The sequence below is a fragment of the Astatotilapia calliptera genome, chromosome 13 (assembly GCF_964374335.1).
Source record: "Astatotilapia calliptera chromosome 13, fAstCal68.1, whole genome shotgun sequence".
Classification (NCBI taxonomy): domain Eukaryota; kingdom Metazoa; phylum Chordata; class Actinopteri; order Cichliformes; family Cichlidae; genus Astatotilapia; species Astatotilapia calliptera.
The window spans coordinates 15,244,538-15,272,422 of NC_137434.1; the positions used below are offsets into that span (position 1 = coordinate 15,244,538).

The 27,885-nt window shown below is 42.0% G+C and overlaps 2 protein-coding genes across 3 annotated transcripts; one reads left to right on the top strand and one right to left on the bottom strand.

Annotated features, from left to right (window-relative positions):
- Nucleotides 1-960: 960 nt before the first annotated feature.
- znf488 (zinc finger protein 488) lies at nucleotides 961-4,313 on the bottom strand. Its single transcript, XM_026190048.2, has 4 exons — nucleotides 4,157-4,313; nucleotides 3,191-3,410; nucleotides 2,589-2,817; nucleotides 961-2,476 (listed from the first exon to the last, which is right to left on the bottom strand). The coding sequence occupies exons 1-4, from the start codon at nucleotides 4,165-4,167 to the stop codon at nucleotides 1,380-1,382; spliced, it is 1,557 nt and encodes a 518-aa protein (XP_026045833.2). The 5' UTR covers nucleotides 4,168-4,313; the 3' UTR covers nucleotides 961-1,379.
- antxr1d (ANTXR cell adhesion molecule 1d) lies at nucleotides 1,615-27,812 on the top strand. 2 transcript variants are annotated; one of them, XM_026190045.2, is made up of 18 exons: nucleotides 1,615-1,723; nucleotides 9,961-10,032; nucleotides 10,122-10,193; nucleotides 10,534-10,615; nucleotides 11,056-11,086; nucleotides 11,161-11,234; nucleotides 11,720-11,788; nucleotides 11,878-11,958; nucleotides 12,102-12,162; nucleotides 15,642-15,740; nucleotides 17,544-17,613; nucleotides 20,746-20,824; nucleotides 21,111-21,206; nucleotides 21,304-21,342; nucleotides 21,525-21,623; nucleotides 21,709-21,873; nucleotides 22,582-22,662; nucleotides 26,643-27,812. In XM_026190045.2, exons 3-18 carry the CDS (start codon nucleotides 10,126-10,128, stop codon nucleotides 26,952-26,954), a joined length of 1,506 nt encoding a protein of 501 aa, XP_026045830.1. In that variant the 5' UTR covers nucleotides 1,615-1,723; nucleotides 9,961-10,032; nucleotides 10,122-10,125; the 3' UTR covers nucleotides 26,955-27,812. The 2 variants fall into 2 exon arrangements, with proteins under 2 accessions (XP_026045830.1, XP_026045828.1); XM_026190043.2 differs by lacking the exon at nucleotides 1,615-1,723 and adding an exon at nucleotides 5,540-6,097.
- Nucleotides 27,813-27,885: the final 73 nt, after the last annotated feature.

A 27,885-nucleotide genomic window follows, 5' to 3' on the forward strand; every position in this document is an offset into this window, starting at 1 on the left:
TAGAACATGGCTTCAATAGAGTGACTCTTAATTGCCCATTTAATCATATAGACTAAGTTTCTTTTTATTGTGAAATCTTATTTTCCTTTAGAAACTCTAAAACCTCCATTTTTTACCAGATTGAAATACGTTTTGGGACCTTTTATCAAGCATTATTTTAGTAGGGAAACAAGTATTTGGGCTCCTTAAATGTAAGTGCTGGTTTAAAACTCAATACATATTCAAAGGAATAAAATTGTCAGAGGATATTGAGCAGTTTTCATGTCATCTACATGTTTAAGTCTCTGTTATAAAAGGTGGATGATGTTCTTCTGATTGTAAAAAAAAAAATGAAGGAAATCTTTTTCCCGGGAAGTTAAACTGACTTAATCAAATAAGACAGAAAACAATGTATGGGGAACTACATCCCTGCTTTTGTTATAGACTGACAGGACAAGGTCTACACTTGACTTTTCCATGAACTTCATGCCTTCTTCTTGGCTCATTTACCTGCAACAGAGAACTATTTATGTCCATCTGTCCACAGCCTGTCCCTAGTGGAAAGTAAGCGGCACAGGATTGGTGGATAAACATAAAATCACAAGTTCAAAGTGGTGCAGTCTACCTGGATTACATCCAAGTCTGCAGATGAATGATAACTCAGAAGTTTATAAAACTAATAATTGATTTTTTTTAATTTTTTTTTTGGAGCAGGCATCCTATTTAAATGAGCTGCTTAATATGGTATTTTTCAGCTCATTTGTTCAAATAGCAGACTAAAATGCTGGATACAGATCTCAAATGCCACAGGAATGTTATACGGGTGCATACACTAAACAATAAACGTGTCTAATATATATTTAAACACACTGAATGATCAATACAGGGCAAATGGTGGTCTCAGTCACCTCCTGTTGGAACTGGAAAAACTGACCCTCTGATTTTAACCCATATGATGATGGAACAAAATACACCACAAGCTTTTATTCCCACTTTATATAATTTTAGATTTTAAAACTAATGTGCATACACACTCAACCCATACCTCCTGTACAATTTAGATCGAGGAAAAAGCAAATGGTCAAAAGAGGATTGCTTTGAGATATTTGTGACAATCATGAGCTGTCCTTGAAACCTCTCTGTCCCTCCTGAGTTCCATAAGGCACAAAATAACTTAACATACTGAACTAGTGGACAAACTGCACTGAGATCAGTTTACACGCACCTCTATCGTCATCTAGTGGACAAGCTGTGATGGGCATGTGTATCCGTTTTGTTATTATACAGCTACCTACATTCAAAGATATACACTAAAGTCTTGCCTTGGGTTGCAGTCGAAGCTTGTTAAATATGAGAAGCATTTAGGTAATAAATAAAGAGTTTCTTTCCCTTCTCTTGTCTCAGTTATGGGATGTCATGTGTCTTGACAGGTGGTGCCGCTCTCGGAAGTATTCGTGGCAGATTGGACAGGTAAGTTTCTCCTCCCTTCTTCTCCTCACCTGAGACTCTGCGGCGAACTCCTTTTTGTGGTGAGAGCGCATGTGAAAAACGAGGTCAGAGGTCATGCGGAAGGACAGGTTGCACTTGGCGCACCAGTTCTGCACCGACACGCCGAATGTGGTAAAAGTCGGAGGAAGGATCGTGAGGGCCGATGTGGTTTGCAGCTGAGCGCCTATGTTTCTAGACCAGTGCTCCGGCGCGTAATGGAAAGCAGTGTTTAATGCTACCGGGGAGGGTACAGTCTGTAAGTCACTGCTCAGGATGTTGGATGGTATCAGATTATTGTATCCCACAGACGTCCTAGAGGTAAATGCATTCGTCATCTCCTCCAGGCGGCTAGAGGGGGCTGTTGAACCTCTGCTGGGGTGAGCCTGGGGGTCAACAGGAGAACTTCTTTTACTCGGTTTACAAAATGCGCTTTTCTGTTCGCCCTGGCTGTTCGATATCACCAGAGAAAATGCACTGTTGCTGCTTAAATGCATGCTAGAGCCCTCCCCTCCTGTCTCCATCCGCGCGTCCAGATCTCTGTCGTGCGTAAAAGTCCACTTGGATTCATCACTTTGAACAAGCTCCTCACTTTTACGTTCCAAAAGATCCAGTTTCAACGTCTCAGCTTTCCGTTTCCCCTCACCTGAAGGGCTGTCTCCTGCTGGCTGGTCGTAACTCTTAGTCGGTGGTGTAATATTATCATCATTTGAAATATTAGTCTTCTCTAATAGAACCGTTTTTCTCCATTTTGGATAAAGAGTTTCCTCATACTTTCTCTTCTTTGGGGAAGTCTCCGCGTCGTCGTTGTTTCCAGTTCTTTTGTGTTCCAAATCTCTGGCAATGTTGTGGAAATCTGTCACTCGGCGTTGCCTCTTAATTTCCACGTGCTTGTGCTCATAAAGCTCGCGGCTCCAGGTGTCAGTCTTTACGTGAGCACAAAAGAATCTGCAGTGAGCCAGGAAGGGATGCTCGTTTTTGAAGACCTGGTTACATCGCCCACATTTTAATTCTGAAAGAAAAACGAAAGACAATATGACGTGACTGTTTTTAATAATTTCAATGATTTTGGAGTGACATAAAATTTGATTTAATCGTGCACATGCATTAAAGGGCAGTCTCACCTTCGTTTGACTCTTTTGCTATTTCGGTGAAGCCCAGCAGATGAGACAGCTCGTGGTCGTACCAGATCAGCAGCTCTTCTTCCTGCCGGATGTCCCGGGTGGTCCGCACGTACAGCTGACCCCCTTTCAAAAAGGCCTCTGTGTTCTGCTCCTCGCCGTTGCGGGCAGCTTGCACGAGCCGCAACCAAGACAGCATCAGGGCAGAATTACGCATGGCCTCAGGATCGACCTGTTGATAGCAACCCCTGATGTTTTACACAGTGTCCCGACTTAGAGGATTTTTATTCTGTCTTTCTAAGAGCCTGCTTGTAAATAATTTAAATAGTTAATTGGTGGCAGATAGCATCTTTTAATGCTGAGGTGATTTTATACACTTTTTTTTTCTTTTACTGGTCAGTACAATAACACTCAAAATACAGCTGGTCAAAAACAATCCCATAATAACACAAAAACCTGGATGTAACGTATGACAATTAAAACTATATACATCTGAAAAACCCTTTACTTTTGGAATCATGTCACCGTTGAGTTATATAGTAACTCAGTAAAGATGTTACAAAGTATATCTGCAAGACAGTTTATCACAAATTTGTCATACGCACCCTGAACACACAGGATTTCGCTCTCTTGTCACAGGATTTCTGCGCTATGAAAGCGATAGAGTCGTAGAAAGTGTTCTGGAGCACGCACGGACCGAAGCATGTGCCTGCAGGGATGCTGCGCGCAACTACCACACTGGTGTAGAGATCTGAAGAATGCTGGAGGAATTTACTGTCGCCGGTCCAGATGGACCGAGGCAGGAAAGTATGATCCATCGTTAAACTGTAATGGAATAGTTATTGTTAGTAAAGGTGAAGAATTACTCCAAAATAGTTTTCAAATTCATGTTGTTTAACAGAATGGCAAGATAACCTGGGGAGTAGAGCAATCTCATTATATTTCCTGTTAAAATCAGCCTGGAATAGTAATTATAATTTATATCTTGTCTCAAAAAAGTGCAAGTGTTTTATATGAAACTCAAAAAAGGTTGGATTTGTGCGATGTGCAGTTAGCCGGTTTGGATCTGATCCAAGCACACACAGAATTCCAAAATCGTAATGAAAATAAATTTGCCCAAGTGTATTTTATTTTTCATTTGCTAGTAAAACCGAGGGTACCACTGCGTAGTGAGAGCAGCCGGTGTCGAGGCAAAATGATTACCAACGTCCTTTGTCTCAGTTTTTCACTCGGTTAGTCCTTTTGTCTCCACATCTGCCGTGGAGTCCAGCTGCCTGCTCAACGCGCAGGATAAGTTCAGTATGTTTTCCATAATGTATAAACAGCATAAACGCTCTTAGATTGCGTGACTAATGTTTTCCCTCTCTCCGATCAATTAAAAGTATGCAATCTTTTAGGTTTGTAGGCTATGGTTTAAAATATTGACAGCTGAACCGCACAGCATCATGACAGAATGTGGTACCGATCTAAAAATCCCCGATTTGTTTTTTTGGTTTTTTTCTTCTTCTTCTTCTTTAATGTTGACATTTAAGAGTAAAAACGCACATGCCTGTGTTGCCATGCGAACTCACCCGCCGGACATGGAAGAGGATGTTTAAGCCGTTTGGGAGCCAAGGAAGTTGCAGCAGGTGCAGCGGACCTCGGTGACGAAGCCTTCCCTTTTCTTGCTGACGAGTTACTTATCCGGCTGAATCTTCCTCCGCACTGTCGTCTCTCCCCTCTCCCATTCCCACTTATCCCCTTCAGAGAGCGCACTGAAGCGTGGCGCATTGATGCAAACGCGTGCGCGCTCGCGCACACGCTCACTCACGCGCCTTCAAATTAGTATTTTATTAGTAATTTTTCCTTTGTCTGGTTTACAGTTCCCTTCCGTGGAAAAGGGAAGACGTGGGTGTTTGTTTGGACAGAACAGTGATTGCTGGTTAATAACGCACATTTATGCCTTGTACAGCTGACCTGAACACCGCTGATGGACAAAAGTCATATTTTCTTATGTTTCATATCAGGTCTCAACAGATTATTTGTTAATTTTATAGTGTTACTAAAACCACAAACTGGGCGAAGCAGCACGCTGGAACAGCCCGCTCTTTTGCCAGCATGCAATTAATCATATATAAATCATAATGTTGTGGTAATCTGTCATGTCATGGTTTTAAACGAAAGACGCGAGTAATACTTCGAGACTGCACTTCAGCACATGCACGCTATGTGGGATTGAGCGGAGAGGTCTTGGTCACGTTTCTGGAGACATTGTGTCTAGCTACGAGAAACTAATGGAAACTGTCTAATGTGGGCAGTGGGAAATTGTAAAATTGGCCGCTGTTACATGACATGATGCAGGGTGGTCTGGGTTTGCCACCAGGCAAATACATTATTCATAAACTAAATGTTTCTGTCTAATGAGCATTTAATGATTATTCTGCATCAAAGCTTTGGTTTTTGAGTAAATGTCCTGGTAGTTCGTGAGCCAACTTTGTGTAACGAGAAAGTGGGGACGCAGAAGCCTCGAAGGGGGGACTCTTTGGTCGGGCTCCAACTATCTGGTTAAAGCACTTTTACACTATAGACTAAAAATAGTGTTTTACTTTGGATTAGAATTCAAATTTCTTCCGTTTGTGGCAACGTATCACAATCACAGGAACACTTGGACATCCTTTCAGCAGCACCATGTCCTGTGGATATGACGGTATTGAGCAGCTCTTTGGATTCGTTTTCTTTCATGCACAAATTAAAACAAGCTATGAACTCTTTGATTAACACTATACAATTCACTGACTGCACTGACGAATAGGAGACCATATTCGACTTTAGGCCTTTGGTAACTGGTATATTAGAAAAGACATGGACATAAATTTAATTATTTATGTATAATACATCTGATTTGTGGTCGTCTGATGTTTCCAACTATGAAAAACAAAAAATCAAACCACACTAGTAAGACATGACACTTTTTCCCCGTCCCAGAATCTTTATTTTTGACAAACTGATAAGGCCAAAGAGAACATCCCAAAAACGAGGATGTACACAGCCACTCTCCCCCCGTAACAGTTTTTGAGGAAAATAAAGTGGAGTTTTGTGTGTCTCCTCGGGTGTCGCTCCTCTCCTTCATCCTGCCCAGCTTTAGTGCTTCTCTTTTTTTCCCCCTTCCTCTCTCAATCGAAGGAGAAGACTTGGAGAGGCCGGCTCGGTCTTAACAAGATTCTTCCAGACTGAATGCACTCAAAATAACGTGAAAGAAAACGTAACCAGGAAACGGGGCTGTGTGTGTGCACAGAGTCCATCTGGAAACGGACGATAGGGAGATGTGAAGCTCTTTAGTTGTTGCAGTGCCGGAGTAGTCAACAGTAACCGGGAAAGATGGCGAGGACACGGGCTCGCATGTTCCTCGTCTTGGCTGTAGTTGGAATTTTCTGTCTCGATGTCTCGGTCAGAGGAGAGCTGCAGGGAGAGCAACAGGAGGAGGAGGAGAGGTCCTGCCAGGGCGCCTTCGACCTCTATTTTGTTCTGGACAAGTGAGTCTCGGATATTATTTATTGCTTTGTTAATTTCTGGTCGCTGCGCATTGCCATGCAACCGTGTAGTTGTTTGGAAACGCGGAGCGCGTCAGTCGGACCTCCTGATGTAACGGAGTCTGAGAAAAGCGAGTGAGCGTGTAAAGTCGAAAAAATACCCAGAGTCTTCATTTTAATCAAACTGGCTTTTGCACCAAATCACAAGATTGAATCTTAAATCTGTGCAACGCAATGACTTCACTTAAAGAAACATACCTAAAATCATTTTAACTTGCTGTTTTGTGTCTTCGGGACATGCAAGTAATCAGATTGAAATTTAAGTTGGAAGTATATTCTTGACATCGGGGCATGCTTTTCTTTTTAGTTCGGTTTAAAGTGGTGAGACAAAAAGACCAAGCTTTACCGAGGGGATGTGGGCAGGGCGAGCAGGATGGATAGAGTTTCAGGCTGATGACGCCTGCGGACACAGCTGCTGCAGCTGCCCCATAGCGGTGCTATATGGGCCGGTTATCACTTTAAGCATCGGCTCCATCAAAATAAAGAGAAGAAGCATCAACTAATGGCTTCCTGTCACGACTAGAGTGGGGTTTTGCACTGAAAGCAAACACAACAAAAACATTGTTTCTAATACACCTTTTACACTGGATGTTGGCTCAGCTGCTCGTTATATTACTGCTTGATAAACGGTTTCTTAATGCATTTTAGTTAAATGCACAGCTTTGGTGTAAGTTATGAAACATCTTGCATAAGGCGCATCCTCCAGCTGATCTTCTTTGTCATTGCCTGGCTCTTATCATCCACCAGGATGATCATTCAGTCATTTTTTTCTCTGTTTTGTTAGAATTCCACTTTGAACGTTTGCTGCAAAAACTTTGCTGTTTAAAGTAAAGTGGTACTCCTGCATCTTTAGAGAGGTCTTAGAGAAATCCTAAAATGTCCCTGTTTCTCTTTCCAAGTATTTCCTCCTCCTTCTTTTTTCAACTCATAGTTGTCTGGTGGGTGGACAGGAAATGAAGTTTGAGACAGTGGGAATGTCAAACAAAGGTCCCCAGTCTGAATTTAATCCATTACCCTATTACTGACATCAGTACTGTTAGAATAACACCAGGACGCTCTTTAAATATCTTTATCATTATGAAATTCTACAGACTCTTAGTGACTCAAAGCATTTTTTCAGGCCGCATGGTCACTGTGGATGCTTCTGCCACTGTTCTGGCATGTGTAAGCCTGATGATTTTACCCTGCGCTCCAGCTCATGTCGTTTCAGACATTGTAATTGGCATGTTTCTGTTATTTTGGCATGAGCGGCAAGGTGAGATTTATGCACATGGTCACAGACAAGCAAGTCTAAACATGCAACGTAGACAGATACAAGGAGAGAGAATGACAACAAAGCCATAAGGTATGGTTGGATTTGTGACCTCCCTGTGTAAAAGAATAGCAGGTTAGAATTTCAGTGGAATAATTATGTTCTCGACAGACGGAGTGATGTGATTTTGCGGTGAAGCAGCTAAACAATGTGGTATATAACATTTGAAAATATGCTGAGGTAATGGTTAAAAAAAAAATTCTTTATGTCCTCGGCTGACCCGTGTGCACCACCGCCACCTATGAGCTGCGAGGTGGACGAGCTGAGTGACATTTTACTTTGGTCTCGACATATTTGATGATCTTTTTAATGTTCACGGCAACATCTGTCAGCCCCTCTCTTCTCTCTTTACCCTTTGCTTCAAAAAGTTTAGGAGGAGCCTGGGGAGCACGGCATGTCACGCATGGCTAAACCTCTGATACGCCCCTTTTCTTTTTTTGACTGTCTAGCAAGCTCCAGCAGGCCTTCAGGAAGCTGTTGATCTTTCTCCTGAGATAGCACTGATTTCTTGGCTGATATCAAATGCGACACAATGACTAATATTTAAGAAAGAATAGGGCAAAATCATCTCTAAATTGGACTTCACCTTATCAATACTCATCTTGTTTGCAGGTTTTGCTTTTGCTACACTCTCCAGTAGGTTATGAGACATGCTAAGGGGAGACTGTGTGCACGCTCCACTGTAGCATCTCAGTATACACAGAATAAACATTAGAAAAACGACCATCAGCTTCCTACATTCCTGCTCTCCGTGTCTGAGCCGCACCGAATACCATGCTGCATTTTTTTCGGACTATCTGGTTGCCCACAAATGGAATAATAGGTGTTGTGTTTTATGGCTGGGCTCTGAACAGAGTTTTGTGCTGACCGATCCAAGTGCTTTGGATTGGTTTTGGAAAAGGGGACTGTGCATCTCACAGTTTAGGAATGCAGGTAGAAGACTCAAGGGTAATTACTAAAATTGTAGAAAGATTGCTTTAATTTTCAGCAGAGGAGACGACTTTGAATGCGTTGTGCTTTTTCTGTGGATGGAGAATTGTCTGTCTCAACAATATGTTTTCAAACAAAATGTCAGAAACTGCTTTTTAAAAAATCTACTATATATAAATGTCCTAAAAGGATTTGGGGAAACCTGGCAGATATTTTCATTATCACGAAGAAAAAAGGACAACTGACAAACCAGAAGTTCTGTATATGGAAAAGGACTGGTAACAAAAATGAGGCCCAATCATCCTCTCATTGGTTGTAGTTTGCAATGTTAATGTTACCTAACAAGAGAACCCTTTGATTTAGTCTCAGTTTAATGAGCAGTACATGAAACACAGTTTTTACTTTTGGCAGTGTGTCACATAACTTCCTATCCTGCGCACTGGACTAAAACCTCTTTTGTGTATTTGTAACAAAGAGCACCCTGCTTCCTCATGAAGCATATCTTCATATCTTTAGCCTGTAAAATAAACCCACTGGCCCCATATGAGGACACACTTTTTCTTAATATAATGAAATAATGACTTCCTGTTCAAAGATTAAGTTTAGGTTTCATACTTAATCAGGTAAGGTCAAGTAAACCCAGACAGCTCCCAAATAGGAGCTCTGCACCAAGAAAGGATTAAGATGGGGTTTTTTTTACTAGTAAACTTTTGTATCAGGGACTTTTTTATGCCTTTACTTCTTGGGAAAGGGAAAAGTGGAGGAGGCAGTTCTGGGGAAAATAAAAGATTCAAAAGAGCTGTCGTAAATTTGACCAGCTCAGACTTTCACTTTGCTCATGACCCTGTTATGTGTACACACGGATGCCTGACCTTTGCAGAGTTTTGGTTTACAAGCTGTTTGATGTTGCATCCTTCACACACACACACTCACACTTTTACCCCCTGCTGAGTGTCACTTCTGGGTCCCTCTGTTGTTCATGTCGCAGCCTTTTTACTCCGTGCATCCCCAACCTGTTGTTTGGCTGGCTGCACTCAGTGGGACCATCTGTTCCCCCTCACAGTCAAACACACACACTTGCACTCTTCCACATACACATGCATGTCCACTATACACACACAGGCCAGCTGCCTGCTTCGTGGTCCCTGCTAGAGGCAGACTGCTACATCTGTCCCTGTCTAACCTCAACCCTCTGGCCCAGCAGCAATTAGCCCCCATTAGCAGCCCCATGGGACTCGATTTCATTAAGGACACTGTCATGTACGTAGCAGCATGTAGCGGGCTAATCAGCAGCACACAGCCGACAGGTTACAGTCCAAAGCAAGGGAATGTGATTAAGTGACCAGAAGACGGTCTTCTCTGTGTAAGAAATAAACTGCTGTTCCTTAAAAAATCATTAAACCCTTAGTATTTGTAGGCACACTACCTCTAAATCACTGCATGAAAATAAACCTCAGTTTATTAACCTCAAATTCAGCTTTTCTCTTTTCCTTCTTTTTGATCTAGGTGGAATAATATGCTACAGCATCACATCACACAAGTCCGTGTTTGTGGTATTTTTCAGGTCTGGGAGCGTAAAGCATCATTGGATAGAGATCTACTCCTTTGTGGAGCAGCTGGCAGAAAAGTTTATTAGGTACCAGCAGGATTTAGTCACTGATGTGTTTTTAGTATTTTGTTTTCTCCTTTCGTCCATGTTAACGCAAAAGCACTTTGTGTTCCCAGCCCTATGTTGAGAATGTCCTTCATAGTCTTCTCAACACAAGGAAAAATCATCATGAAACTGACCGAGAACAGGTAAACTCTACACATCAGTAACTGACTAATCCCTTATGTTATGTCTGTATCTGCGTACAAGTACTGTACAAAAATGCTATCTTTACTCATCTTTGTCTGTTAAACTGGTCTTGTGACCCTTCAAGATCAACAGAACAGATATTGCATAATTGCTAACAGATTTTATGCAGCTTCATGCAACCTTACGAATACAAAAAGTGAGACTATCTTTGGTTAAAACTTAAGCTAAAACGTTACTTTCCAACTCAGTTGAATCTTTCCTATTCCGTTTACTCCATGTCTTTTCTTAAAAGCGACATCCTTTCAGGATGTTTTATAAGGCTGTTTGTTTATTCTTCAGGGAGGACATCACTGGAGGCTTAATGGCTCTGAGGAAGGTTATCCCTGGTGGAGACACGTATATGAACTTAGGCCTGGAGATGGTAAGGCTGGGTTTAAATCACACTATCTGAGTCTTCATAAACCTTCCAGAAAATACCCACTGAGCATTAATTGTGCCTGGCAGCTGGAACCAAGAGCAATTAGATAAGTATGAGGTGTGTCTCAAACCATGAATTACTTGCTCCTTCCTGAAAGTGCCGAGCTAAGTATTTAAGAGAGGCATTCTTAAAGAAATTACTCTTTTATTAATTTTTTTTCTTTTGTGAAAACAGGAATGTGGTTTTTTTTAAGCAAAACATTTAAAGACATTCACCCATCTTTGCCAGAGCACAGTGTGCAAAGTGCGATCTGTGGCTTGACTCTACCTCAGTATCAAGGTGTTAGACTGTATGATCACCGGCTGTAACTCTTCTATGATCTGTAACTGAGAGTTTCGGTTGTTGTTGAACTTACGGTTGAATTCCTTTCTTTTTAAATGTAGGCTAATGCACAGATCTATAAAGAGAAACAAGGTAAGCTTCAACCCAAAAGCTTCATACATTGCAGTGCAAAGTTTCAGAGAACGTGAAAGTTGTGCGTTCTGCAGGGACTGCCAGCGTCATCATCGCCTTAACTGACGGAGAGCTGAATGAGTGGCAGTTTGACACAGCACAGAGAGAGGTGAGACGTGCTGTAAAGTAGAAACGTTTTGGAGCCAGTCGAGAAAATATTGCGGCCGGGCTGAGGACCGTTACTGTAGGCTGCGTGCCTGTTAGCTGTTTGTTAACTTTATGTTATTAGTGCTGTTCTTCTTTGGTGGCCCATATTATGGTTTTCATATTTTAAACCACTTTAATATTTTGCCAGCTTTGATTGGTGCATCTGCCATTTGGAGGCAAAAGACCTGCCCTCTTGGCTGCGCCATGGTCATTTTTACTTTTATTACAAATACAGATGATAAATACTGCTAAAGTTATTTAGAAATGATTAATAATCAGGATGCGTAAAAGTTAATGCCCCTTTTTTGGAGAATGCATCATGTTGTGAAACACCAGTTTTTTCATTTTTGCTGTGTGAACTGAGAAAATGGTGGTTTTGGGGAGATTTTAGTGGCTCCACGAGACCACAAGAATCTCTTTGCAATTGTTCTTTCTTTTTGTTTGCAGGCACAGAGGGCCAGATCTATGGGAGCTATTGTTTATTGTGTAGGAGTCAAAGAATTCAACCAGACCCAGGTACGATCTACTGACAGATATCAGAAATATTCCAAATACATAAAAATCCAAATATCTTATTTTGTCTGTGTGTCTGTATGCTTTTCTAGCTTGCAACTATTGCAGACACAGTGGAACATGTGTTTCCTGTATGGGGAGGCTTCCAAGCCCTCAGGGGAATCATTGACTCAGTATGGCACACACATACCACATGTATACCATATAAACACTCGCACACATACAAAAGAGAGCCATAAAAATCATATTACATCATATTAAATTACTGAGGTATCACATAACTATTTTTTTTTTGTTTCCATCCCCTCTCTCTCAGATCATTAAGAAGTCCTGCATTGAGATTCTGGCAGCAGAGCCGTCCAGTGTGTGTGCAGGAGGTAAGAGGTGTGAGGAGCGGGGGTTTTCCCTTTCTAGTTCACAGAGTGGGCAGTCACGGTGTGCGATTGTTTCAGATGACAGTCATCCAAAGCCTCTGGAGTGAAACATGAGGTTGAGTAATCGCATGGATGCTTATGACCGCAGAGTGACAGAGAGCGTATTGTCATTCACGGCCGGGGGAAATTAGCATGGCCGCTTCAGCACAGCATGGGTGCAAAAAAAAAAAAAAGAGGAGGAGGGGTCTGCGGGTGTTGGTCAGAGGAATTAGCCATGAATCTTCAAGCATGGCTGCATCTCTGGCCTAGTTTGCCACATCGTATATGCTAAATAGCCATTTGGGTTGGTTTAAACCCTGTCCTCTCCCTCACTTCCTCTGCCCAGCACTTCTGCTCCTAGACAGCAGTTTAAGGAAGTAGGAGGCAAGAGATGAAGCATTAAGAGAGAGCCTTTATGGGTAGCCAGCAGGATGGATGAGCTTTGACATGACCTTATTAGGACTCACTTAAGGGAGTGCATTTGCAGCCCTGCTACCAGGACAACCAATGGAGATTAACATCCATTATGAGATATGAAGGACGGGAGAGGATGTGGAGAGAGGAGATGAGAGAAGATTCATGTTGCCGTAAAAGGACAAAAGGAGAAGCTGTTCTCACATGATAATTACAGTTTCTGTTAGTGCGCAAGAGACTTTGTGTCACTCGACGTGTGCCCAAATATCCTTCAGCAGCCTCATTTATTATTCGATTGATGAGCAGCCTAATGGTCAGTGAACTAAGAAAGCAGGGACCCGCTTTAACCAAGGCCTTACTCTGGCCTAATTAATTAAGTTGTAATATGCTCAAATGCTTATAGTGCGCTTTGTCTGCCTTTGTTGTGATTTGTGCACATATACAATGGAAATCAGACATCCGGTGCTTTCACATTATACCAGAAAAGGCTTTAGATTGTGGAGAAATCACCAGCCCTCCTGCCCCAAACTCTTATAAAGTAAAGCAGTTTTTATCATTTAGCTATGTGATTTAATTTGAACAGCAAGGCCATGCATTGAAGCGTGAATACATACTGACACCCCACATTTATATTGTGACAGTCTCTTTCACTGTTATTTTTCTTGGCCCGCGTGTAGTCACATAGCATATCGTACACGCTTTACCCCAACACACACATTTAAATGGTCTTTAGTCTGCTAGCGCACACGCATCTCCCGGCACGTGTGTAAACACGTCCCTCACATTGATGTGAAGTGACCAGATCGAGCTGCCTGCAAACAGGCCATCAGACCAGACAGTGAACGTTGGGCCACACTATAAGACATGACAGCACTGATTCCCAGCGCGCACACACAAGCACACGTTGAGGACAGTGAGAGTACGGCCTTCGATCTAACATGACAGGAGAGATAGCTGCTTTCATTAACGTCTGACCCTTTTCTACCCGCCGTGCCTTCCTCCTTTGCCCCTCCCTGTCCTTCACTGTCCTTTTGCACTAACGTGATTGAAGAGGCACTGTTGGGACAAGCTGTACCCCCTTTTCTCCGCACACTCAGTGCCCATGCGTATTCGTATGTATAATCACATATTCGTACAAAACAAAATCCCTGCCAGCCATTCAGGTGTGGATGTAAATGGACACGTTGCCATGCAGGAAAAGCAGAGAGCAGACAGGAGAGGGCAGCAGCATATGTGTCGGACATGGTGGTGGGGCACCACCAGTCCTCATCCACCATGTGTCTGACAGGAGTGACCTTTTAACACATCAAGCCTGGTGTGTGTGTATAATAGATTTTGTGACTGAGACATTTCTAGCTAAGAAAACACTGCTGTTTTCAATCAGTCAGATAATGACAATTGAAAATATCTATTTTTAAATAAGGTTAGGAAATATTATAGACTTCTCACATTTTTTGGATAAATGAGGTCCTGATTTGTTCCTATGTTGTTTTGGGGGGGGGGGGTTTCTATACTTCTACATGCCCATGAACAAAGCAAAATCTATCCCTTTCATTGGAGTATATTTAGCATCAGATTGTGGGTTTTTGTGTGTGAGCTATGCCATGGTGTAGCTTGCTTGGTCTGACTGCAAACCACATAGACCACAACTTATATTATATTATATTATATTATATTATATTATATTATATTATATTATATTATATTATATTATATTATATTATATTATATTATATTATATTATATTATATTATATTATATTATATTGTGTCACCACTACTTTCTTATATATGAGGTGATTGGTTCAGGTTTTGGTCAGTGAACTGGGTTTTGCCTACTGTAATGTCACAGGGTCTTTGATTTGCTGTATAAAGTTTCTTAAATAAAACCAAAGTGAAGATAAACTGAATCTGTCAATAAGCACATACACAGCTGTATGAGGTCAGCAAGGAGTTTGGTGCCATTTTTGTAGTGCCTTTAAACAAATGCATTATAATATGCTTGTGCGAGTATAATTCTAATTTCCATTGTTGATGTAAATCGTGGATTGTCTGCAGACTTCAATCTGCACTCAGCATTTTTGCAGAATCTGTAAACACATAAACATCTGGTGTTTCTTTGCTTTTCAATTGTCTTCTCAGCTCTTTCTCTTTCTTTGTATCTGTATTCATGGATTTCATGGCAGCTTGTCTGACCTTTAAAGAAATACTGTCACATATACACCCCGCAACCTGTGATGTTTTTATCCAGTGATCTTCACGCTGGTGCTTTAAATGTTAAAGATGTGGCTGGCAAATGTTCCCTTCGATTAGCCAGGATACTGCTAGGGGAAACCTCAGTTCACTTGTGTGCACACTTTCATTCATGCATACACTGAACACATGCCAATGCCTGCACATTCCACGGAGAAGCAGAATTACAGCACACGCACAGATCTGCACACAGGCACACACAAGAGCTAACGCCGTGTGGTAGTGCCATAGGTAAGGTCAGACCTACTTTGACAGTACTGTGCTGTTGTCAGCCCAGCAGGCATGTTTTTAAGCAAGTGTTTTTTTCCCCGCTCTTTAACATATGCTGGGAAGCAGCCACATAGACACTCCAGCATATGCTGGCAAGCCTCTGTCAGTGCACTTTAACAGTGCCTAGGGGAAATTAAAGGTCAAAAGACACACACACACATTCGCACACACCTCCTGGCTATTGCACAGTCTGAGATATTTCTGAATAGCAACACTTTTAGCATTAGCACCACTGGAGCATATTATGGCCTTTCCACACATACACGCACAAGCACACAGATATAAACAAGCAGTAATGAGGCATGCACAAGTTCTCACTGCTCAAGTTGAGCCCGACAGAGCAAGGGACTGGCTGTCTGGCCCACAATGACTGCATACTTTTTCTGCAGTAATTTGATCTTTTGCAACTCTTGTGCAGCTAAAAAAAAATATATGCATTACCATTGTTTCTCATAAGTGGTTGTATAACTAATCATTCCTGATGTCTGGACCCATTTTTTCTCTCAGAGAGTTTCCAGGTGGTTGTGAGAGGTAATGGCTTTCTCCATGCAAGAAACATCAACCAGGTCCTCTGCAGCTTCAAATTAAATGACACACATACTGTGGGTAAGTTCTGCAGGTGTACACAAGAACACTATAATAAATAGTATGCATCCTTTTCTCCTGCTTGCCATTAAGCAGGACCCTGTTCCCAGATTGAATCTTTTATTAGAATAGTTCAGATGTGGCTGATGTCCCATCTTCTGTCTTCCTTCTTGGATCACTCTGAGCTGCTCCCAGTGCTGTTGCTATTTTTTATCACTAAAAAACCCTATTTACATCTCTTGCAATTGTGCACTGGTGATGCTTGCACAATGGTTATTTCTTCATAATTTTATTTCTGGGGAAAAGTCATAAGAAGACATATCTGGAAAGAAGGGTAGGTATTTTGCATTTCAAGGTTGCACTTGTCAAAAAATTCCTGCATTTTCAGTTTGTCACACACTGCCACACAATGGCAGGTCAGGTTTGTTTCCACTGAATGTTCTCCCTTAGAGTCCTCGGGACATTGTAACAGAAAGTTGGACTCTGTGGGGTTAAATTCAAAACCCTATAGATGTTGCATGAGTACACTAACCTGGTGCGCCCCATTTGGGCTTTTTCCACTGAAAATGAGGGTCATAACCATAGATGGGCAGTTACTGTAATCCGATTACTTTTTTCAAGTAACGAGTAAAGTAAGGGATTACTATTGCAAAAACGGTAATTAGATTACTGTTACTTTCCCGTAAGCACGCTGCGTTACTAAAACCGTGATTTTCTTGCGAAAGTGTCTCATGACAATGACGTAAGCGAGTGCGACGTTCGTGGCAACAGCTGTGTGCAGATCAACAATGGATAATATATCGAGTGCAGGAGAGTATGAGCGTGCAGCGTTTAAAGCGTGGAAGTACTGACCTTACTTTGAGTTTGATTCCATAAAAAGTGACAAAAACATTAGTGTTCGTTGTGCGTGGGAAGAAAACTTCTTTTTACAGCAAAAAAAAAAGTGCGCAACGACGTAATGGGAAATTCACAGAAACTCGCGGATTCTTCCACTGACCGCTGCGGCACACCTGCACCAGGGCAAACCTCCGCCTACCCTACTCCTGCTTTACAGGTGAAAATAGAGCAACAGGACCGCTGGGTCTTTGATTTAATTTATTTTCTGCTGTGTTTCACTTGCATCTATTTGAAAGAGTGAGTGTAAACACAAAAAATATTTTATTTTATGTGCTGGAATGTGCAGAAAATAGGTTTAAATGTTAAACAAATTTCTTCCAGTCAAAGAATGTTGCATATAATTTAACTTCTGCTTGATGCATAAAGTTAAAAGATTAAAACTAATAGCAATTTCACTAGAAACACTCAATAATTACACAAGGAAACAACACTGAAGCAAGAAAAAAAATCTGATTTATGGTAAATATGGTGTGGTTTATTTGCTTATTTATTTAAATTTTTTACATGGCAGATAATTATCTGATAACCAGAAACCCTTTAAGAGGACTTTATCTCAAACCAAACACAAAGGGCATGAACCCCTGCAGTAGGATGAACCCATCCATAATATAATGGTTCCACCCAGAATCCTCTCTGAGGATTAATGCCAGATGCTTTTCATTTTCTAAGATAAAATTCAAGTTCTACTGAGAACTAATTTTCCACCCTAATAGTTTCAGCTGTAACCCATCCAGTGAGCTCTGAAATTGCCATTTTATAACATTCTTGTGGTTCTATTTTAAGGATGGGCCAAAACATGCTTAAATGCCAAGTATTGTGTATTGGGCATGATTTTTGGCATGATTGAAAGAAAAACTTATAAGTATCAGAAGCACAAAAAAAAAAAATTGTTTTTAAGAAGTGTGATTTTTGCTTTTCCCCATGTAGATGAGAGACCAGCTGGAATAGAGGACACCTTTCTGCTGTGCCCTGCTCCTGTGGTAAAGGAAGTGGGGAAGTAAGTAGCACATCTCAGATCTTGTTTTTCCACCCTTATTTACCTCAGATTGTTTCTCAGCTGTGGCTCCAGTCTCTGAACTATCCCCGTACAGCTGTAATGCGGACATTTGCCAGCTGCTCTCAAGTTTGTTGTGGACACAGAAGACTGCTGTCCTTGAACAAATTAGGGCCAAAGTCATTGTGTGTCTGTGATCAATCAATGTTTGTCACAGCTAACGAAGCCAGACACCAATCACAAGGGGACAACAGGAGTAGAGCCCAGGAACATGACTTAATGAGAGCCTGCTCGAGAGAACCTCACAACTCCGGTGTGTTTGTGTGTGATGCTCCTAATCTCTGTCTGGCACTTTGGCAGAGACAAAGTGTGAGTGGAGTCAGCGGGGCAGTGTAAAGTTTCCTCTGAGGGATTCCAGCTTTGCCCTTGGTAATTCAGAGCACAATTTCCTTGTGGGGCAGACAGAGAGATACTGTGGGTTGAGTTTGGAGAGGATAAAGGCCCAGCAGCCCTTCCATCCTCTCTGCCTGCAGTCTTGTGCATAATTATACACTCAGGCCTGTGGCCTCAGACACCTCCCAGTCATCATCTGTCTTGTTTCTGTCACTCAGATTTTTAGCATGATTTGAGCTTTTCTTATCCGCCAGTGAAAAGTACTGCTTTGATGGGGAACCACTGCTCAGAGATAAGGAGGAAATATTTTTTCTCCAAAGAACTCACGAAACTGACAGACCAAACTATTTTTTTAATACTGAACATTAAAAGTAGTATATTACTGGCATATAACTGTTTAGGGTTTGACATAATGACAGAATGTAAAAGACATATGGAGCAAACTGTAAAGTCCAGCAAACACCCTGTACGTGTCTCTGCTTTAGTGTCTGATCTTTGTTGCTGGTGTGCTGTTGTAGCAGGTGGAGCTACTCCTCCTGAGAGCAGATCGAAACAGGCAGCATCATTACACTCTGCAGTGATGCCTGAAGGAGGCGTCCTTCCATGTAACAGAGGAGAGAAGAGTCGATACTGCCTAAAACCCTGAGTGCTACTAAAGAGCAAGTCAGCTGTGGTGGCTGAAGGGTCCAGAGAGAAGGCCAACAGCTGGCTGATGAGTTCATTGCAACAGAAGTGGAAATGTAGAGTGAGGCGAGCGTGACACTGTTCAGGTTGGACAGGTGTTATACACTTTTATATACTTTTTTCTTCTCTCCCATTGGACTGTTTTAGCATTCTTAACATGATCATAATGCTTATCACAAAGGTTTTCAGTTTCACAGAACATTTTTTCAAACATCTCATTAAAAAAAAAGTAAAAGGGAAAAAAACATTGAACTGAAATCAGGCAGCATGGTGATGCACTGTAGACACTTTTGCCTCAGCAAGAAGGTCCTGAGTTGAGAGTCCTGGGCGGGGCCTTTCTGTGAGGAGTTTGCATGTTCTCCCCGAGTTCTCTCCGGGTACTCCAGCTTCCTCCCACCGTCCAAAGGTTACGTTAGGTTAATGGGTGATTCTAAATGGCCCATAGGTGTGAATGAGTGTGACTGGCTGTCTGTCTCTCTGTGTTAGCCCTGTGTCAGATTGGCAACCTGTCCAGGGTGTACTCTGCCTCTTGCCCTATGGTAGCTGGGATAGGCTACCATCCAGGCTATCATCCAGGCTATCCCACAACCCTGATCAGGATAAATGGAAGGGAATAGATGGATTTCTTTTAAATCACTTATTAAGGAAAAAAAATTCAGCTTCTTAAACATCAGTAGATATATGTGATTATTATGTTATATGCATGTTATTATCAAATAATAACACACCACAAGCTTAAAAAAAGATTAATGGATTATACTAAAACTATAAAAAAAACATTTTATGCAATTTTATCAACCAGTGATGAAATAAATTTTTCGTTCACATATCTAAAGTTATTACACTTTAGATATGTGAACTGCTTCCTGTTGAGGAATTTTTAGGTCTTCAGCTTTACTTGAGATCTTAGGGACTCCGGCTTCCAGCATCAGCGAGGGTCTCCACCAAAAGCCCCTCACTCTCCTCCTGTCTCACCCAAGTCGCACTGTCGGTTAGAATGAAGGCACTGGCGGTCCTGTCACACAAATCTGTGTTGACTGGGAACCTTCCGGATGCAGCTCCCCCTCCTGAGCGCACACACAAAGACACACACATATGTGGGGCAAAGACATATATAGTGGGCAGATTGATGATTGATAGGGGCTGAGATCTCTCTGTCAGCGTGGAGCTGATAGCACCCTGTCCCTTGCCTGAAAGGAGGGCTGACCACAGGATGGGGAAGGAAAGACAGAAAAAGGAGAGAAGACGCAGAAGAAAAGATTAGTGGCACCTGCACTGCCAATTTTCTATTCCCAAGTCAGTGTCAGCATGAGTTATGAGACGAGCTACAGTGGCGTGGAGCGCTGAGGGGATGTGGATGAGGAAAGGCTTTCCTTCTCCCATCCCCCGCCTCTGTTTCATCTTCCCAGCCATCCCACCACCCTGCAATGACCTCCGCCTTCCCGCCCCCTCCTCAAACTTAACCCAAAGCTCAATACCCCCCTTGTCTGTGTCGCCCTAAACCATTAGACCAAGCACAAGAAGTCTTTCTCCATTCTTCTTCTACACTCCAGCAGTCTGCTCTTTAACCCCCTGCCAGCGTATGTGGCTCAAATGTCTTGGCCTTTGTTTTATTTTATTTACAGTTTCATTTCCATCCATTCTATCCTGTTATCTTCCCATCTAAAATGATTTGCTTTTTCCCACCCTTCCTGTACTTGAGTAGTTACAGCTACGCATATCGGTGCTGAATGCTGTACAATTAGAAGTCATTTTAGCTGTCTGTGGTTTCCACATCAGAGGTCTGCGTCCAGTCCAAGCAGAAGAGATTCCTCCCGTGGGTGGAGACCTCGCTGACCTCTTCGAACGCTTTTAGCTCTGCGTTTTTGTCAGCATATTTTCGTGTGCTTATAATGGAGCAAGTATGGACAAAGCAAGAAAGTATTTGGCACCTGGTTAAACTTTTACAGTAGCTTGAAGCTACGCTGTGAATGTGTTCATACAAGCAGATGTGATATGTCAGCACTTCTGTGTTAGATGACCAGCAGCCGGCTTGTGTTGTTTTTTGTATTTCTTTAGAGTGATCTACCTGCAGGTGAGCATGAACGAAGGCCTCTCCTATATCACCAGCTCTGTTCACATCACTACTACTGAATGTGTAAGTAGATCCAGTGTAGCTTACACTACAGCTTCACAACATTAGATGGTAATATTTCTCTCTGGCATGCTGCCTTTTTTTTCTTTTGAAAAAACTTTCTTTCATCTGTCTTATTTCTCTTTTGGCTCTTTTATCTTCATCTCTCCTTTCCCTCTGAATTCTCCTCTGTTGCGTCTGTCATCAGAGGAGGCTGTGAGTACTTTTGCTTTTCACTTTCCCTTTGTTTTCACTTCACTTGTGTTTTATTCCTGTTTAACCGTTATCCCGTCCATCTGCATTTGCGCAGTTTGACGGCACCATCGTGTTGATATCCTTGCTCGTGGTATTCCTGCTGTTGGCTCTGCTGCTGATGTGGTGGTTCTGGCCTCTCTGCTGCACTGTGGTAAGTTTGACAGACCAAATGACCTCGTTTTTCAGGAAAACAACTACACTGTTTTTTTGTTTACACTATATTATTAATTTATTTTTCTCTGCTTCAGGTGATCAAAGAGCCTCCACCACCTCCTCCTCCAGAGCCTGTAAGTCACCTGTCACATGAACCTGTCGCAATCTTTCCCCTTTCTTTCATTCTATTCAAAGATTTGCATAAGAATTCAGGACTACTGCAATGTTTCTTATTTTTGCAGTTAATATAGTAAAGTAATAGTAATAACAGTGTTTAAGCATATGAGCTGTATCCTCATTGAGGCTTCGCTAACAGGAGTCAGATGATGATGATGGTTTACCCAAGAAAAAGTGGCCCACAGTGGATGCTTCATATTATGGAGGAAGAGGAGTAGGTGGCATCAAGCGCATGGAGGTACACTCACTCACTCTCAACTTTCAGAATTTGCAAAAGGCAAACGGACGAATTTTTTTTTTTTTAAATTTCTTACTTACTTAAGGTGCGATGGGGGGAGAAAGGATCCACAGAGGAAGGTGCGAAGCTGGACAAACCTAAAAATGCTGTTGTGAAGATGCCGGAACAGGAATTTGAACCCTATGAGCCCAAGCCCCGAAAGCCTCCCCGTCGACCCCCACAACAGAGGAGGTGGTACACCCCCATTCAGGTAAGTTTATCATATGAATGCTCTTTAAATGTTCCGTTTATGTTTGTAGCTTACTTTATCCAACCGCAGGAGAGGAAGTCAGCTATATTTATCTTTATATAAAGCTGCAAAATTTACAGCACCTAACCTAAATAAAAATCATATGACAAACAATCAAAACATAATAATAATAATAATAATTGATCATATATTTCAGGATCTAGTAAAGCAAATGATATACAGATAAACAGGTACATTAACCCTTTCAAGAGCTGGACAAGCAAATAATTGCCAGAAAATTAAAATTGTTTTTTTTAAATAGAGCATTTATTGAACCATCTGACACATTTTAAAGCTTAATTAAATATTAATTTGCAGTTTTAATTTATTTATCACATTTACTACATTATCTATTTCTTTTGCAATTTATTGCAATTTATGTAAGTTTTCAGGAGGAAAAAAAATCACACTGATGATGTTCTCAAAAACTCACAAAAACTCATATATTAAATATGGCACACGAGACATTAAGGTATTATGGTCCTTTTCAAAAAATCATATATTATTTGGCATTATAATCAGTCTCATTCTCTGTCTGTGGACCTTGGCAGAACACACTAAAAAATTTTTATTTAGATTAACTTTTTTGTTTTAAATCACTCTCATTTATATATGACATTTGTTTCATTATAAATCCTCCATTTTTAATTCACTTTCCTGACTCCCCAGGGGAAACTAGACGCTATCTGGGCTCTGTTCAGGAGAGGCTATGACCAGGTATCTCTGATGAGACCGCAGCCTGGAGACGAGGTGAGCCTGCTTCTACCTACAGTCAAGTTACATTTTCATCCGTTTCTGCAATTTAAGAAACCACAAAGATGCACAACGGCTGACACAAACTATAATTTGCTGATTACGAGTAATTTAGGGGGCTTGCCTTCTAAACAGCGGGTTTTCTGTCTTTCCGTAGAGCATCTGCATCCTTCTTTTGTCTGCCACGCTGCATAACGACACCATAAAGACATAGGAAAATCTTTAACGCAGCACCCCAGTTCTCAGCACGCACACCCACACAAACACATGTGGAAAAACATTCACAGGGGAAATAGTGAGGTACAGACAGGACTCTCTTTGTCAAAGCTGCAATTGTTCACACACAAGGCGTACTGTGCTATTATGTACTTTTCCCTCTGACTCCCAGAAAGTGACATGGTTTCTGTTGAGGTTTCAAATAGCATGTTTCACCATCACTGTTTACTGTTAAGTCATGATTATAGTAAACAAATATATACAAATTGTGTCATTCTTTGTTTTAAGTGCTATGTTTTATGAGAAAAACCAAAAAAAAATAATTGAATGTGCTATTACTGGACATTACTGCCACTGCTGAAAAGTCCTGAATCATGACATCACTACGTTTCCTGCAACTGAGTGTGACAGATCGAGACAGAGAGCAGAGCGGTCCCTCTTATCTAACCTTGACCCCCGCGTCTGGCATCTCGTAACCCCCAAAGACATGTTTTCCTCATCACACTGGTTGTCATGGTGAAACATCTGCTCCGTTGTAAATGGTGTCATTGTCGCTTCTCATAGCTGTGGTCTCATCACTGTAAAATTTATCGATTTGTGCTCTTCAATGACATGATTCATCTTTACTGTGCAACAGTGCGAGTGTGTGTCTGCTCGCGTCTGTAAAAGTGGTCGCCACCGCTGGTTTTATCTTTTCTTTCCATCCTACACATCTTTTTTTTTTCACTGCGCAGAACAGTTCATCTCTGTCATGGCAGAAGTTTCTCGAGTCTTTGTCAGACACTTTCTGTGGGGCTGCGGTTCACAGACACTCAACAATAACCCCCACCCACCTCCTTTCACGCGCCATTAACTGAGAAAAATAAAAAAACGCTACTTCTCACATGGAAAAAAACGAGGGGATTCACTTTTGCTGCAGAGGAGGAGAGAATGTTTAGAATAGGTGCTGATAGCCATATCAGACATGAAAGACGACAGTGATTGCTCATCGCTGATAAAGCCAGGCTTGGATCTTCCACACAGTAAAAACAACAAACATCTCTTCAAAACCCAGAAACCTCAGCACAGCTGGTTATTAAGAAGCCCCAGTGTGGTGGCAAAAAGTACAGCAGTAGATAGCATTAACTATCACACCTCTCAGTCCAGCTTGTTAACCAGCAGCTCAGGAGGTGCTTGTCCTGCTTTCTCCCCACATTACTCCTACTTCACTGCCTCTGCAAACAGCCATCAGCGGCCTGCCAGTTTCTGCCACGCTCCAAGTTTGCATTTTATCTCTTTTTCTGCCATGTGTGCGTGCATTTCCGTGTATTTGTGTGTGTGTGTGCGCGCTACTGTAATGTGCATGTCACTTCTCCTAAGCAAGCATCACGCAAACAGATGGGCAGTTGAAAGGCCACGAGCCATATTGTGACAGATGAGATTCCCTTCTTTTGTCCCCGGAGCTGATGGCGCTGATGGCTCTTGTCACACAGTACAGGCCAGACCAGAGGGCGGTCACCAACTCTCTGTTCTCATGAACAGACTGCACAAATGAGCACTTCCTCTTCTAACCCCCTCCCCTTTCTTTTTTTCTTCTCACCACTTTATAGAAAGTATTAGTTTACACAAATTTATAAATGTTACATGAAAAATCAATATAAAGTCTCTTCACATCACAGCAAATCTCCCACAGGCTACTAGGCTGATGCATGGGTCGCATCATTTTCATCCAAATCAAACAATCCAGTAGGAGATCATTCCCACTCAGGATACACTTTACAGTCACTCTTTCCTCTAAAGGGAAAGTGCACAGAAGCAATCTCAGCAAAAATCCTTCTCAAATCATAATAGGGCTCCTCGAACTCCTCAGTGTCAATTCTAGGGTTTGGAGTTCTTCAATAATTTCTCACACATCTGTGTATGTCCACAATAGTGTTTCAGTATCACAGAGTTCATTTGCTCACTGGAAGTCTAAATGCAAATAAACAGTTTTTTATCAGCAGCATCTATTTCAGTGGTATTATGAATAATCAACAGAAAAGGTTGTCAGCTGTTTTCATGGGAACTACTTCTTAGTCCCAGTTTAAGTTGTTTCTGGGAAGGGTAGTTGAGATTAAATGATAGGGCTGTCGGGAAACACTGATCCACAGTAACCAAAAATGTTTGGTAGGTATCATTTAAATGCACTGATTATCGCCCTTTTATGTTCATTTATGTGGGGGAGGGATCTCAAAATGTGACATTACAGATCTGCTCTGTATCGACCCTAAACTGCCGATGAAGTGTGTTAACTCTCGTGAGTTCGCACACAGCATTTTCCTTATGTGAGTGAATTGCTGTAATGTCATGCGAGGTGACAGGCAGAGCTGTCAGGTCAGATGTGCCTCCGCTCTTCTTTTTCCTGTTTGCTTTACTATAATGGCGGTGTGTGTGCGTGCGTGCGTGCGTAAGAGAAAGAGAGTTCCCCTTGAGCGTACAAAACAATCTGCTTTGTGTGTGTGTCTGTCAGAAGAGTGGTGCAAGCAGGGATGCTGGGGGTGTTTCAGGGCTTTGTTTTTCTCCTGAAAAGGAGTTGAGGCTCAGAAGTAAACAAATGCCAAGAGGGGTGATAAAGTAGGGACAGATATTACACAGTCACAGGGGCAAACGGGGAGAGTGACCATCACAAGTGACTCATTCTTGACCTCTCACATAGCTCTTATGTGTCCATATCACCTTAATTAAGGTTTCTCCACCTCTCTTTCTGTTATTCATGAGCCAGAGGTTTCATTTGAGGCCATATGTTCTGGTGGATGCATGTTTACAGTCTCTCTCTCTCTCTCGCACACAGACACACACATAAACATACTCATATTCATGAGCTTGTGCTCTCATTGTGTCCATATGCTCTCTCTGGTGTTTTGCTGCTGCTCTGCTGCTCACAAACTGGCCTTTTCACAGCAGCCCGGCAACAACACCAAAGCAGTCAGCACCCCCCTCCCACCTGGCCCGCCCCCAATCAATTACATACCCTTCATACACACACACATACAACACAATGACCCTGCAGTTACAAAGCTACCGCTGCTGAGGCCCTCTTAATGGCCCCTGTGTGACTTTAGGGCCTCTCTGTTTAATAAGGTGTTATAATCAGACCACCAAGGGTCTGTGACACAGAGACCTACTCTCCATCCTTCACACACTGACTGAGCAGGACAAGTGAGCATGCATGTGTGTGTCTGCAGAGGGATGCTATGCAGGGGAACAGAGAGGACAATAAGAGAAGCGTTCCATTCTCCCTGACTTGTAAATTATGTTAAAATGCTAAATGGCTTCTGTTAACTATTGTGGTGATATTGAAATCCCTCCTTTACATTCCTTCAAGTCAAGCACATAAGAGACATAAACCACTTTCTGTTCTACGCCAAGAAAGGACTAGTCACTGCTGAGGTTGCAAGAGAAGAGGAGGGGAAACAGAAAAAGCTGCCCTCTGTGTATGTATGTGTGTACTTGCCTGTGCGATAACTCGGCGTCTTTGCTAAAATCACAGCTATTGTAGTGCAGGTGTGGACAGCAGACAGAAGCAGCTTTGTGTGCCCTCCAGGCCCTAAAACACACATCCTTGTGTTAGTAAAGCTGGGAGAAGTCTCACGCAACCCATCTTGGCTGGTGGCTCTTAAAAACTTAGTGCCAGTGCACAGAGATGCACTGTATTTTAATCTGCATTCTGCTTTTAGATGATAATGTGTAGCAGTTGTTGTTGTTTTTTTTTAAACCACCATCTCTCTCCGTTTGTCATGCAGGGCCGCTGTATTCGCTTTCAGCGCGTCAAAGATGGAGAGTCCACCCCAAACAACCGGGCCCCTCCTCGTGCACATTGCTCTCCCTCGGCTCCGCCCGCTCCTCCGGTTGTTGAACAGCAACCTCTGGTGTCTTACTCCGTTCCCCGCACGAAGCCTCCGTCAAGGGGGCCCCGTACCACACCACCCTCATGCACCACACCACCTGCAAGGGCACCCCCATCCATGGTACGACCACCTCCGTGTCCACCCCCAACTCGCACACCCCCGGGTCCACCAGGACCCCCGCCTTCTCGACCCCCACCCAGGCTCTAATGATAAATAGAGAGCCCATGATAAAGAGCTGATAGGTCAGCCGATTCCATTAAAAAAAAAAAAACAAAACATGTCCTCTCTTCACTCTGATGACTCATAGGCAGCAGAAAGGCTTCAAATCTTACAAGCCAGGAGCTCAAACTTGAAGCTCTGTGCTTTGTTGCTGGACAGCAAAATGTATTTATCTGATTTTAAAATCAGCTACTGACTTTCAAGTTTCTTTTTTTTTTATACAAAAAAGGGGGTAAACATTTTAGAAAAAAAAAACCAAAAAACAAAACAAGCATGTAGTTAAAGATTAAGTCTGTATGTCCAGTCTTAGATGCAATGGTGAACTAAATGGTTTAGAGTAAGTGCAATCCAGTAAAAAAAGGGGTTTCTTGTGTGTGGCTGAAAGTTGGCTCATGACAGTTTGTGCTGGTAAATACAAAGGGAAAGAATGCTGAGCGAGGGAGTGGTCTGAAATTTAGCATTTTTTATTTTCTGGGTGTCTACAAAAATCACCCCGATTCATCGTTTAACTTTTCAAACAAAAGCTCTTTCTTAAAGTTTAAACGTTCAGTGATCCTATTGAAACTGCAGGGCAGTTACACCGCATTTTATTTATTAGAATACAGGCCCTGTCTGCATATGCTCTCTTTAGTATCAGATACTTTCCTGGGTTTTTTCTTTAAAGGGCAAGGGGCATCTGGGTGGCTTTTAGGAAGTACTGTGGCATGGCATCTGATGTATTTGTCTTCTTATCAACACCACTGAACAATTGTATCTTCAGGGTTCTCTTGTATATCATTTGCATTATTTCATTATTAACAACTTTGAATGTCTGTCTTTAATAAAAATGTTTTTTTTTTTAATCTCCTTCCTGCCAGACAATTCTTTCATAGTAATTAAAAGCATGTTATATTTGAAGAATGTTTCTGCACTCGTATTG